At 53.0% G+C, this 14,426-nt stretch overlaps 1 protein-coding gene across 1 annotated transcript in view; it reads left to right on the forward strand.

Moving 5' to 3' along the window:
- Positions 1–14,426, forward strand: part of ST3GAL2 (ST3 beta-galactoside alpha-2,3-sialyltransferase 2) — a 58,844-nt gene that overhangs the window by 39,467 nt on the left and 4,951 nt on the right. The window contains exons 2-4 of the mRNA XM_007993656.3: positions 804–2,157; positions 5,507–5,700; positions 12,867–13,046. Of these exons, the coding sequence (XP_007991847.1) occupies positions 1,819–2,157; positions 5,507–5,700; positions 12,867–13,046 (713 nt within the window). The 5' untranslated portion in view covers positions 804–1,818. The remainder of the gene's footprint in view (positions 1–803; positions 2,158–5,506; positions 5,701–12,866; positions 13,047–14,426) is intronic.

Here is a 14,426-nt window from a genome sequence, read left to right on the forward strand (position 1 = left end):
CGAGCTTCTTTCCTTAAGGCTGAGACCCAAACTGCCTATAAGTGGCCTCTTCTCCCTGTTCTTGCCTGGAAGGGCAGCATGGGGCCTTAGGCTGTCAGCGTTACCAGGGACCCTGGCATTCACTTTGTCCATAATGTACATATGGATGTAGGCAACTGCCCTCAGGGCTGTCTGGGGGCAGGACTAAGCCCAGCAGCCACACCTCCTGACACAGCCAGGTTCTCCCCCAACGTTGGAGCTGACAGGACTGTTCATGGTTCACTGAGTGGACCCAGCAATGCCTCATTGATAATCCACAGTCGAGAGAAGAGGGGCGGTCAGAGACCGGCCAGCCGTCCCTTCTGACTGGGAGAGGCCTCTGCAGGCACTGACAGGCTCCAAAGAGCGCTGTGGGGGTAGTCAGCATCCATAGTCCCCTGGGATCTTCTCTGGGCTGTTTTCTCTGATGTTTCACCTGAAACTAACTGTGCATAGCTGGGCTAGGAACCTTCTAAATCTGATACTTCCAGCATGTGGCTTAGGGAAAATCACTTGACTCCTTGTTTACCTTCTGGCTAAGAAGTGAAAACTCTGGGTTAATCTAGTCCTCCAGGCCCTGGAGTTCCACAGAGTGATGCTATCTGTACAACTAGAGGGCAGAGCCCTTGGTCATGTCCACCCTCTGATTAAGTGGGCATCTCCTGTGCTGCTAGCTTTGTCCACTCTGGGACTTGGGGTGGGGTTGGGACAAAGCCTGGTGCTGGGACAAAGCCTGGTGCCCGTGTGATTCATCTGCACATTATTTCTCCTCTCTGCCATTTTAGGGTCGCGCTGCGGCAGCCTGGCGCTCGACATGTGAAAGGGAACCTGTCAGGATTACTGCGAGCTAACAGCAGGACAGGCTGGCCCCAGGGAGCGGGGATGGGCAGAGCAACTGCTGAACCTGGGCCAGCAGTACCAGGAAGGAGACCTGGGCCCTGGTGGGGAGCTCAGCACACGCTCGCCTGACCCAGATGGTATTGGACACAGTGCCCTGCTGAACGGCAGCTGTTCCCAACGCCAGAGGACCCCACAGCCACAGTAGGAGTTTTGCGACCCCTATGCAACTGCAGCTGGGGCTGGGACCACGAGGAGAAGGGCCCAGCACCTCATATGGGAAGCAGTAGGGCAGGACCTACCACGAAAAGGACCTCAATCTCTGCAGCGGAGTTTTCCAGCACTCACAGCCTTCCCGTTTTTCTCCTCTCAGGCCTGGGGTTTGGCTTCCCTCCTCTGGCAGAGGTTTTGGGCCAGGAGGACCAGCCGAGGTGGGACATGTGCATGGAACCCAGGTCTCCTGAAGCCCGTGTGCTCTCTGCTGTGATTGGAGTTCTAGGGCTTCCCCGCTGCCGGGGACGAGGGGCCGCCTCATTGTCTGCTCATGAACCACAAGGACCCCAACTGCTCCAGACTGGATTATTTCAAGCCGCCAAAGAGGGGGACCCCTAGAGCTGGCAGCCAGCAATCCCAAGGGACTAGAGGGCTGCGATGGATTGACCTCCCCCTCACCAGGGTGGCGGGAGAGGCAGAGCCTCTGTGGCCCAGCTAGTGACAGACCCGATGAAGCCCTAAGCAGGGGCCCCACCTGACTCAGGGACAGGACAGCCACTCCTGCCAACGTGCGTTCTCCCCACATTGAGGAAGGGTGTGGCAAGGGACCCCTGCCACTGTCCCCTGCTGCAGCACGTGCCCCTATGCCCTTTGCATGTGGTGCCAGAATAGACAGGCTACACTGTGGCTGGCCCCTCAGTGGGCTGGGAAAGGAGTGGCCACGGTGACCACCACCCACCTGCTGGCACCATGAAGTGCTCCCTGCGGGTGTGGTTCCTCTCCGTGGCCTTCTTGCTGGTATTCATCATGTCCCTACTCTTCACCTACTCGCACCACAGCATGGCCACACTGCCCTACCTGGATTCGGGGGCCCTGGGTGGGACGCACCGGGTGAAGCTGGTGCCCGGCTATGCCGGCCTGCAGCGCCTCAGCAAGGAGGGGCTCTCGGGCAAGAGCTGCACCTGTCGCCGCTGCATGGGTGACACTGGCGCCTCCGACTGGTTTGACAGCCACTTTGATGGCAACATTTCCCCCGTCTGGACCCGAGAGAACATGGATCTTCCACCGGATGTCCAGAGGTGGTGGATGGTAAGAGTTGCTGCCCCCTTCCAGGGATCTCTCCCCGGTTTTAAAGCCACTCAGGGACCCCTCTTGGATTTCTGGCCCCCAGAGCCTTGACAAAGTGTAATGCCTGTTTGACCAACCCATTTATAGGATCACAGATGACTGAAGGGCAGAGTGAGCATTGACCTGATGGAGTGGACTAGTATTTTCCAGTGCCTGTAGGACCCGAGCATAGGCCAGAAATGCCTCCTGGACCAGGCAGGCAGCACGGACACAGGGAGCAGGTGGGAGTGAGGAGTACAGCCATGGGGGGCCTGCCCCAGAGGAAGGAGGCAGCTACCCCTTGGCCCCAGCAGTTGTTGCTGCACAAGGCTGGATCTGGGTTTTTTTTTTAAAGCAAACCCAGAAATCCAGATTTTAAAACTAAGTATCCTAATTTATGAACATTGACTCACAATAATTGTTTTCTATTTGTTTGTTTGTTTTTTGAGATAGAGTCTCATTCTGTCACCCAGGCTGGAGTGCAGTGGCACCGTGACAGCTCACTGTAACTTCTGCCTGCAGGTTCAAGTGATTCTCCTGCCTCAGCCTCCCTAGTAGCTGGAATTACAAGCATGTGCCACCACCCTCAGCTAATTTTTTTGTATTTTTAGTAGAGAAGGGATTTCACCGTGTTGGCCAGGCTGGTCTCAAACTCCTGACCTCAGATGATCCTCCCGCCTCAGCCTCCCAAAGTTCTGGGATTACAGGTGTGAGCCACTATGCCCAGCCGAAATAATTGTAAATACCATTATAACAGAGCTTCTTGCTGTGTTCCTTACAATTGCTGGAAGACTTTTTACTGGGCTGGGATAAGAAAGCCTTGTAGAGAAGGTCGGGCGCAGTGGCTCATGCCTGTAATCCCAGCACTTTGGGAGCCCAAGCTGGGCGGATTACGAGGTCAGGAGTTTGAGACCAGCCTGATCAACATGTTGAAACCCCGTCTACTAAAAATTAAAAAAAAAAAAATTAGCCAGGCGTGGTGGCAGACGCCTGTAATCCCAGCGACTCAGGAGGCTGAGGCAGGAGAATCGCTTGAACTTGGGAGGCAGAGGTTGTGGTGAGCCAAGATCACGCCACTGCACTCCAGCCTGGGCAACAACGTGAGACTCTGTCTCAAAAAAAAGAAAAGAAAGGTGTGTAGGGAAGACTTAATCTATTTTATGAAATAAAGTGTTGCCTGATTCTAGAGTTAAAAAAAACAAGCAAGGCCGGGCGCGGTGGCTCAGGCCTGTAATCCCAGCACTTTGGGAGGCCGAGACGGGCGGATCACGAGGTCAGGAGATCGAGACCATCCTGGCTAACACGGTGAAACCGCGTCTCTACTAAAAATACAAGAAACTAGCCGGGCGAGGTGGCGGGCGCCTGTAGTCCCAGCTACTCCGCAGGCTGAGGCAGGAGAATGGCGTAAACCCGGGAGGCGGAGCTTGCAGTGAGCTGAGATCCGGCCACTGCAGTCCAGCCCGGGCTACAGAGCAAGACTCCGTCTCAAAAAAAAAAAAAAAAAAAAAAAAACAAGCAATGTAAAGAACCATCAGGGGCTAAGGGAGTTGAAGGGGTGAGGCTGGGGGGTTCTCCCTGTCTTTCCAGTCATCACTTTTCTGCTACTTGTAATTCCTTCTGCCTCGCCCCAAGGCTCTTGAGTGTCACTCCCTAGGCTCTGCAGGCCATCTGTTTGCCACACATGTCATGGGTGGAACCATGTCAGCACTGAGCCCCTGCAGGCTCCCAAGCTGTGAGGGATGAGCTCATGTGATCAGGCTTATCAGAACGATGCCACAGAACATGCCTTCCAGCCCAGACTATCAGAGTGCCCGAAGACCCGGGTCTGCAGAGCTAGGGCCACTAGGAGCCCCGTGGGCTCTTACTGTGACAGCTTTTTTTGATACAGGTTCTCACTGTCTTTGCAGTGGCACAGTCTTGGTTCACTGCATCCTTGACCACCCCCCCACCAGGCTCAAGCGATCCTCCTACCTCAGCTTCAGAGTAGCTGGGACTACAGGCGCGCACCACCACACCTGGCTAATTTTTATATAGGAATTCTCGTCTCAGAGTCAATCTCTCCCTACAGATCAATCTCCCATCTCCCCTGAGCAGGCCCTGCTCACCCACAAACCCATTGAGTTATGGCTCCATCCACAGAATGTTTTATTTTATTTTTATGTGGGTTTTTTTTTTTTTTTTTTTTTTTTGAGTAAAAATAATTCCAACACTTTTGAGTAAAAGTAATTTACTTTTGAGTAAAAGTAATCCCACACCTTGGGAGGCCAAAGCAGGTGGATCACCTGAGTTCAGGAGTTCGAGACCAGCCTGACCAACATGAAAAAACCCCATGTCTACTAAAAATACAAAATTAGCTGGGTGTGGTGGCGCATGCCTGTAATTCCAGCTAGTCGGGAGGGCGAGGCAGGAGAATCGCTTGAATCCAGGATGCGGAGGTTGCAGTCAGCCAAGATTGTGCCATTGCACTCCAGCCTGGGCAACAAGAGTGAAACTCTATCTCAAAAAAAAAAAAAAAAGAAAAATCAGGATTTCATTTTTCTTATTTCATATGAAATCCTTACTTTCATTGTCTCTTGAAAAATGGGAAACTTTGGCCCTTCTGGGCTCATGATCCCACATGGCAACAATTGGCTGAAGTTGCCCTTCTTTGTCGGGGCTCAGATCTGTTGGGTGTGGACCTTACCTACCGTGTAACTCGTGTGTGGTACCTGCTGGGCCCGTAAGCATCTGATTGGTGCTGCCTCGTTTCATGGTCTTTGACCACCAGCTGGTTAGTACAGGTCTCCCTGGTAGGAGGGGACACCAGGACACCAGTTTTATTCCAGCCATTCTGGCTCTGAAAGAATTATCAGCCTCTCTGCCCTTCCCTGGGTTGGGGCTCAGGGAGTGGCTGGACTGTTGCCCTAGACGCGGCTTCTGCAACCCCAGTCCTCAGCCTGAGTGCTGAGGGCGCCCCCTGTAGGCTGATCAGGAAGGAGCCCCTGAAGGAGGCTGCTCTGTTCCGTGGCCCAGGCCTGCAGGTTCCCAGAGAATGTGTGAAAGGCACCTTGATCCAGAGCCCCTTCTAGTGCATCAGAGCCACCTGTGACTAGCAGGGCACCCAGTCTCCGGACATTGAGACTCACTCACAACTGGGGACTTCGCTGTCGTTGAGAGAGGGAGAGACCCTCACTGCCCAGAGGAAAGAATCCCTGTTCCCTGGCAGAGCCCTGGATAAGGAGGCCTGTGCCCAGGCACTAGAGAGTGAGAGCAGAAGAGGGGAGGATGGGGCCCCTCCTTCTTCACACACCTCTCCCCTTCCTCATTTTCCGTCTTCCTCTCCCTTCCATAGATGCTGCAACCCCAGTTCAAATCACACAACACCAACGAGGTGCTGGAGAAGCTGTTCCAAATAGTGCCCGGCGAGAACCCCTACCGCTTCCGGGACCCCCACCAGTGCCGGCGCTGTGCTGTGGTGGGGAACTCCGGCAACCTGCGGGGCTCTGGCTATGGGCAGGACGTGGACGGACACAACTTCATCATGAGGTGAGCCCCTGCAGAGCCCAAGGGTGGGTCCAGGACGGGCCTCCGGGAGGGGGACTGCTTTCCTCTGCCATGTCTGGCAGAGTGCATGCTGCCAGTTACCAGTGTGCTCTGGGGCCCTGCCTCCCAGCGTCTTTCATAGCAGGCTTGGAGCTCTCTCCTTTGCCTGTTTGGGGTGGATGGGGAGCCAGAATCCCAAATCTAAGCTTTGCTTGAGGCCTGCACTCTGTTTCCAGTGCTCTGAATTCCTCTGGAAATAGCTGACATGAGATTCCTGGCTGACGTTTGGTGAAAAATCCCACCAGAGGCCGGGCATGGTGGCTCATCCCTGTAATTCCAGTGCTTTGAGAGGCTGAGGTGGGGGGATCGCTTGAGCCCCAGGAGTTAGAGACCAGCCTAGGTAACATGGTGAAACCCTGTGTCTGCAAAAAATTTTTAAAGATTAGCTGGGCATTGTGGTGTGTGTCTGTATTCCCATCTACTGGGGTGGCTAAGGCAGGAGGATTGCTTGAACCCAGGAGTTCGAGGCTACAGTGAGCTATGATTGTACCAGTTCACTCCAGCCTGGGCAATAGACTGAGACACTGTCTCAAAAACAAAAATTCCCATCAGAAGCCGGCCCTGTCCTCCTCATCCCCTCAGCAGCTGAGTGAGTGAGGGCCCCAAGCCCAGCTAGCATCCTGCTTCTCAGCAGCAGGTGATTCTCTCTGGCACATGCACGGAAGGCAGATGTCGTGGGTGCTAAAAGGAGCTGTTTGGTATTTACTCTGGGGCTCATTCATTCCCAAGACGTCTATTCCCCGCCGTGAGGAGGGGAGAAGAGTTGGGAGGGCATTCAGTCCTGACCGAGACTCTGCAGTGAAGGCCTGGGCATGAACAGGGAACGGGGGCAGGCTCGCGACCTGAACATGGGCTGCTTGCTCTGCTCCAGAGCCTGTGTTTTCTGATGTCCCCCCTTGACTTGGCTGGGGACAAGAAATGCGACAGTGGGGATCCTTCTACCCAACTCCTTGATGGAGGAAGAGCCTGAAGAACCGAGATCCTGCCAATGCCCAGTTTTCACTCATCTCTTAGGATGAGCATTGCAGAAAGACCAGGTTTCCCAGGAGGCAGAAGGAAGGGCTTTGTCTTAGAAACTGTTACTGTCTCCATAGCAACACAAAGGCAGCAATATGTCTCGGAGGCATTCAGCATTCCATGTAAGACCTTCCTCATGTTGGGAAATGGTGCAAGTGGGAGGGTGAACAGGATGGACTGGACCCTGTCCAGGACCCTGGAACCACCTGAGGGTATCCATATTCTCCAACTGCTGATACCCCAGTGGGAGAGAGATGGGATGGGAACTGGTCTTAGAGGGGCCTCCTCTTTCCAGACACCATGGCCAGGTTGGGAATTGAGGGATCTGTCACTTCCATGCAGCTCTGGGCACTTGGAAAGCCCAGGACAGTGCTTTCAGCTGCCTGAAGCACCTGCATCAAGTTTGAGCTTTCACTGGGCAGGCGCCTACGTGATGGTCAGGAAGCTCCTGGGTGGAAGCCCTGCAGGCCCAAAAGGACTGGCTCTAAGTTTCCTGGCTGGTACTGTCAGGCGGGGCTGCAGAAAGAAATTTATAAGGCTAGGCGCGGCGGCTCACGCCTGTAATCCCAGCACTTTGGGAGGCCGAGGCAGGCAGATCACCTGAGGTCAGGAGTTCGAGACCAGCCTGGTGAACATGGTGAAATCCCATCTCTACTAAAAATACAAAAATTAGCCGGGCATGGTGGTGCATAACTATAATCCCAGCTACTCAGGAGGCTGAGGCAGGAGAATCGTCTGAACCCAGGAGGCGGAGGTTGTAGTGAGCCAAGATCACGCCATTGCGCTCCAGCCTGGGCAACAAGGGAGAAACTCTGTCTCAAAAAAAAAAAAAAAAAAAAAAAAAAAATGTATAGATGCTTCCTCCCGGGGGCCATGTAAGGAAGTGGGGTGGTATAGAGTGGACCCCAGAATCACTTTCTGGAAGGGGTGACCTGGGTAGTAATTGGCCATCTGCTGGTCTAAGGAACTGGCTGGCAGTGGATAAGGTGGGCTTGCTGGTGTGAGCCTGTAGTCCTAGCTACTTGGGAGGCTAAGGCAGGAGGATCATTTGAGCCCAAGAGTTTGAGGCTGTGGTGAGCTGTGATGGCACCACTGCACTCTAGCCTGAGCAACAGAGCAAGACCCTATCTCAAAAACAGAAACAACAGATGGCACTGGGGGTGACTCCAGTTGTAGGCATATCCAAGTTTGGAACCAATAGTCCTGGAAGCAAGACCCACTGGAGGGCTGAGCTGAGTTACAGCAAGATGATGGCCTGATCCACCTGTGCCCCACCCACCTCGCTGCCATTCCCTCCTCCTCTTTGTCCTCTGAGCCCTGTGGACCGCTTCAAGTCCAGTTAAGCTGGTCTTGCCTCAGTTGGCCTGCAGATCCATCCACAACTCCGAGAACAGTGCCATCTAGACAGGAGGCGTGCCACAGATACATGCAGGAGTGAAGGAGACTAGGCAGCCAACACCAGGTCCTAACCAGGGAGTACAGACCCCACTTGCGCCCTGGTCTGATACTTTTTTTTTTTTTTGAGTCGGAGTCTCGCTCTGTTGCCCAGGCTGGAGCGCAGTGGCTGGATATCAGCTTACTGCAAGCTCCGCCTCCCGGGTTTACGCCATTCTCCTGCCTCAGCCTCCCGAGTAGCTGGGACTACAGGTGCCTACCACCTCGCCCGGCTAGTTTTTTGTATTTTTTTAGTAGAGACGGGGTTTCACCGTGTTAGCCAGGATGGTCTCGATCTCTTGACCTCATGATCCACCCGTCTCGGCCTCGCAAAGTGCTAGGATTACAGGCTTGAGCCACCGCGCCCAGCCGGTCTGATACTTTAGCTGCTGGAGGCAGCCAGGGACAGATAGATTTCTAGAATGCCGTGTTCCCGAGTCCCAGAGATGCAGCTCATCCTCCTTGTCCTGCTCTGGCCCCTTTCCAGGGCGTGACTTCTCCAGGATGAATCAGAGCCTTGAAACAAAACCTCGTCCCCGTTAGAGTGCCATGTTCCTTCCCTTTCCTGTGGAGGCTGTGAAACATCTTTTGGGACCTCTTGCTCCCTTCATTCCCAGATATTTCGAAGCTGGTGACTGGCCAGCCACGGGGGAAGTGAGGGAGGGCCAGACTCTGTAGCACGGCCAGCCTGGAGGCAGGGTGACCCTGGCTGACAGGTCCCATGGGGACTTCATGACAGCTCGGGCTGCCAAGTCGCTGTAGAAGGTGGGTCTTCAGAAGCCAGCCTGGGCTGGATGCAGCCCTGTGCTCTGCAGGATCTCTTGGCCTCACCATCTCTGGTGAGATGAAGTTTGTTTCTTAGGTCCTCTCAAGTGTACACCTTGGCTGGGCGCAGTGGCTCACGCCTGTAATCCCACTACTTTGGGAGGCTGAGGCGAGAGGACTGATTGAGCCCAGGAGTTCGAAGCCAGCTTGGGCAACATGGCGAAACCCCATCTCTATTTAAAAAAAAAAAAGGGAGCCCAGCACTTTGGGAGGCCGAGACGGGCGGATCACGAGGTCAGGAGATCGAGACCATCCTGGCTAACACGGTGAAACCCCGTCTCTACTAAAAAATACAAAAAAACTAGCCGGGCGAGATGGCGGGCGCCTGTAGTCCCAGCTACTCGGGAGGCTGAGGCAGGAGAATGGCGTAAACCCGGGAGGCAGAGCTTGCAGTGAGCTGAGATCCGGCCACTGCACTCCAGCCTGGGCGACAGAGCAAGACTCCGTCTCAAAAAAAAAAAAAAAAAAAAAAAGGGAGAAGAAAAAAAGTATACCTTGATCCTAGCTCCTACCCCACCCAGGCCCCGGCCAGCCTGTGTCACCAGCCCAATTCCTCCACCTCCTGCTTACCCCTGCCATACCCTGGGCAGCTGAGACACACTTCTGGCTCTGACATACCCTGTTAAGGCTTCCCCTCCAACTGCTCTGTTCCTCACAGGCCCCATGGTGCTTGGCAGGAGACAGGTCCAGACTGCGTCAGTGTGACCGTAGGACCCCAATGCCTATGTGGGGAGTTCAGCAGCCCATAAGCTGTTAAGAGTTATTCATGGGTGGGAAAGATACTTCTTGGCTCTTCTAGGAGACAGGATCTCTAAACCCTAAAGACTGGGCTCAAAGGGGCAGTTCACTGAAAGACATGAATTTGGGGGAGAGGCAGGAAGTAGATCCCTGTTCTGGAGACAGAGCATGTTAGTTTCTCTGGAGGAAATTCTAGGTATCTGCTTGAAGCTAGCTAGAACGAAGTGGTTAGGAACACAGATGTCCTCTAGGTTTTGAGACCTCCAACCCCAAAGCACCCTCCAGACCCTCAAGGGAAAATGAGAGGTAGGGGGCACAGCGATGTGACCGGCAGGGCAAGGGGACAGCACAGCCCACGGTCCTCCCCAGTCCCGTCCTTGGTGAAGATAGCGTGGCAGCCCCTGCAACACAGCAAGTCCTCACCCAGCCCAGCTAGCTGCTGCCAGCCACTGTAAGGACAGGGAATGTTTGTGCTGGTTTTACAGAACTGGCATAAAAAGCCAGGAGAGCCACCTAGGGACTGCGCTCCCTCCCTCCCTGGGTCCCTGTGCTCCTAGTGGAGGGCCAGGTTACGATCACCCTGCCTTGGTAGTCATGATTCCACAAGGTAAACAGTCATAACAGAAAAAAAAGACCAACAGGTTTGTATTTAAACCTGGTTCACCTATTACGTAAGATGCATACTAAAAAGGGGAGCTTTGATTTTTACTTGTCTTGTATTTTGCACAAATTGAAAGGAAGTGGAGCCGGGCGCAGTGGCTCACGCCTGTAATCCCAGCACTTTGGGAGGCCGAGGCAGGCGGATCATGAGATCGAGACCATGGTGAAACCCCGTCTCTACTAAAAATACAAAAAATTAGCCCGGCGCGGTGGCGGGCACCTGTAGTCCCAGCTACTCGGGAGGCTGAGGCAGGAGAATGGCGTGAATCCAGGAGGTGGAGCTTGCAGTGAGCCGAGATCACGCCACTGCACTCCAGCCTGGGCGACAGAGCGAGATTCCTTCTTGGCTTATTATACCCACAGAGAGGGTTTCTAGACAGGAGCCACAGCAATGTCCCCTCTGTCCAGACAGCAGCAGAAGAGAGGGGACATTGCACATCACCAGAGAGATAGCAAGGGCAGACCGTGAGAACTTGGGACATTTCTCTTGGCCTTGGAGTGGAAGGGCAGACAGGGTCTTAAGGCGGCAGACAGGAATAGGGTGGTAGTAGGTGGCAGGACAGAGGCTTCCATCCAGCCCAGGGCCTGAGGGAAGGCTTGAACTTCCTATCTTTCTTTCACCATCTTATAGGAAAGAGGCAGAACAGCCAAGTAAGGTGGAAGCTGTGGAAGGCTGTTCTTTAAAAGTTCTTTCTTTTAAAAATTATAAAAGGCCAGGCCTGGTGTCATCTGCCTGTCGTCCCGGCTACTCAGGAGGCTGAGGCAGGAGGGTTGCTTGAGTTCAGGAGATTGAGACCAGCCTGGACAACATAGTGAGACCCCTATCTGTACAAAACAGAAAACAAAACGGGCATGGTGATGCACGCCTGTGGTCCCAGCTGCTCAGGAGGCTGAAGCTGGAGGATTGATTGAACCCAGGAGGTCGAGACTGCAGTGAGCCATGATGATGGCATTGCACTCCAGCCTGAGTGACAGAGTGAGACTTAAAAAACAAACAGGGCCGGGCTTGGTGGCTCGGGGCTGTAATCCCAGCACTTTGGGAAGCCGAGGCAGGCAGATTGCCTGAGGCCAGGAGTTTGAGACCAGCCTGGCCAACATGGCAAAACCACTTTTCTACTAAAAATACAAAAATGGCTGGGTGTGGTGGGTCACGCTTGTAATCCCAGCAGTCTGGGAGGCTGAGGCAGGCAGATCACTTGAGGTCTCGGGAGGCTGAGGCAGGAGAATCCCTTGAACCCGGGAGGTGGAGGTTGCAGTAAGCTGAGATCACACCACTGGACTCCAGCCTGGGCGACAGGGCGAGACTCCGTCTCAAAAAAAAAAAAAAAAAAACCAAAAAATTAGCTGGGCGCGCTGGCACATGCTTGTAGTCCCATCTACTCAGGAAGCTGAGGAAGGAGAATTACTTGAACCTGGGAGGCGGAGGCGGAGGTTGCAGTGAGCCAAGATAGCACCACTGCACTCCAGCCTGGGCAACAGAGTGAGACCCTATCTCAAAAATAATAGTTAAAGTAAATAAATAAAAATGTATACAGTAAAAAAAATGAGTTAAGCTCCCAAAGTTACTCTGAGAGTAACCTTTTTTTTTGGAGACAGAGTCTTGTTCTGTCACCCAGGCTGGAGTGCAGTGGTACGATCTCGGCTCACTGCAGTCTCTGCCTCAGGGTTCAAGCACATCTCCTGCCTCAGCTTCTCAGGTTGCTGGGATTAAAGGTATATGCCACCATGCCAGGCTAATTTTGTATTTTTTTTTCTAGTAAAGATGGGGTTTCACCATGTTGGCTAAGGCTGGTCTCGAATTCCAGGCCTCAAAGCAGTCCGTCTACCTTGGCCTCCCAAAGTGCTGGGATTACAGGTGTGAATCACGACACTCGGCCTGTTTGATTGATTCTAGTGTTACTATTGTAAATAATTCTGCAGTGAATATCCTCATACACATCTTTGCATACTTATGTAACCGTTTTTTTTTTTTTTTTTTTTGAGACGGAGTCTCGGTCTGTCGCCCAGGCTGGAGTGCAGTGGCCGGATCTCGGCTCACTGCAAGCTCCGCCTCTCAGGTTCACACCATTCTTCTGCTTCAGCCTCCCGAGTAGCTTCAGCCTCCTGAGTAGCTGGGACTACAGGCATCTGCCAGCACGCCCACTAATTTTTTGTATTTTTAGTAGAGACGGGGTTTCACCGTGTTAGCCAGGATGGTCTCGATCTCCTGACCTCGTGATCCGCCCACCTTGGCCTCCCAAAGTGCTGGGATTACAGGCGTGAGCCACCATGCCTGGCCATAACCATTTTTGTAGGTTAGATTTCTAGCAACGGAATTGCTTGGTTGGAGTATACACCCGTTTGCATTTTTGATGGATGGCTTCGAACTGTCCTCTAAGAATCTTGTACCAGTTTCCATGGCAGTTGATTCTCGTGTCACCCTCTTGTCCCTGCAGGATGAATCAGGCGCCAACCGTGGGCTTTGAGCAGGATGTTGGCAGCCGAACCACCCACCATTTCATGTACCCTGAGAGTGCCAAGAACCTGCCCGCCAACGTCAGCTTCGTGCTGGTGCCCTTCAAGGCCCTGGACCTTCTGTGGATTGCCAGCGCCCTGTCCACAGGGCAGATCCGATTGTGAGCCTCTTGCTGGCCTGGGTAGAATATGGGTGACAGGACCACCTTGGGCAGAGTCTTCCTAGGGGTCAGATTGTAGAATTCCTTTCACTGAATATTTTGGCCAAGAGGAGCTGATGAGAAGGGAGGGCCTAAGATGGCGGGTGAGCTGAAGACACAGCTTGCTCTGTGTCACCTTCTGCGTGGTGACATGTAGCATACTGATGGTGGAAAAATGAGGAAGGACCATCTGTTTTTTTGTGTTTTTTTTTTTTAGAGACAGAATTTCACTCTTGTTGCCCAGGCCGGAGTGCAATGGCGCCATCTTGGCTCACTGCAACATCCGCCTCCCGGGTTCAAGCAATTCTCCTGCCTCAGCCTCCTGAGTAGCTGGGATTACAGGGATGCACCACCACGCCCCGCTAATTTTGTATTTTTGGTAGAGACAGGTTTCTTCATGTTGGTCAGGCTGGTCTCGAACTCCTGACCTCAGGTGGTCTTCCTACCTCGGGCTCCCACAGTGCTGGGATTAGAGGCGTAAGCCACCACGCCTGACCAGACCGTCTGATTTTGGTCTCCTTTCTGGGTGATAGCTTCTGACTGAGTAAGCTCTGCCTTCTGAGGACCTTCTTTGGGGGCAGTCATCCCATCATAGCTGGGAGCCATGGGAAATCTAGTTCACAAAGTATATTTTTTAGCAGCTTTATCAAGATAAGATTCACATCCCATACATCTCACCTATTTAATGTGTATAATCCGGTAACTTCTTATATATTCAGAGTTGTATAACCACAGCTACAGTTAATTTTAATTTTTAATTTTAATTATTTTTTTGAGATGGAGTCTGAGTCTATCACCCAGGCTGGAGTGCAGTGGCGCAATCTTGGCTCACTGCAACCTCTACCTCCTGGGTTTAAGGGATTCTTGTGCCTCAGCTTCCTGAGTAGCTGGAAGTACATGCCACCGTGCCTGGCTGATTTTTATGTTTTTAGTAGATACGGTGTTTTGCCATGTTGGCCAGGCTGGTCTCAAACTCCTGACATCAGGTGATCCACCTATCTCAGGCTCCCAGTGTGTTGAGATTACAGGCATGAGCCATCACATCCGGCCCACAATTACTTTTTTTTTTTTTAAAAAAAACAGAGTCTCACTCTGTTGCCCAGACTGGAGTGCAGTGGCACAATCTCAGCTCACTGTAACATCTGTCTCCCAGGTTCAAGCGATTCTCCTGCCTCGGCCTCCCACGTCGCTGGGATTACAGGCATATGTCACCATGGACCTGGCTAATTTTTGTATTTTTAGTAGAGATGGGGTTTCGTCATGTTGGCCAGGCTGGTCTCGAACTCCTGACCTCAGATGATCTGCTCACCTCAGCCTCCCAAAGTGCTGGGATTACAGGGC

The sequence above is a fragment of the Chlorocebus sabaeus genome, chromosome 5 (genome assembly GCF_047675955.1).
Source record: "Chlorocebus sabaeus isolate Y175 chromosome 5, mChlSab1.0.hap1, whole genome shotgun sequence".
NCBI lineage: Eukaryota > Metazoa > Chordata > Mammalia > Primates > Cercopithecidae > Chlorocebus > Chlorocebus sabaeus.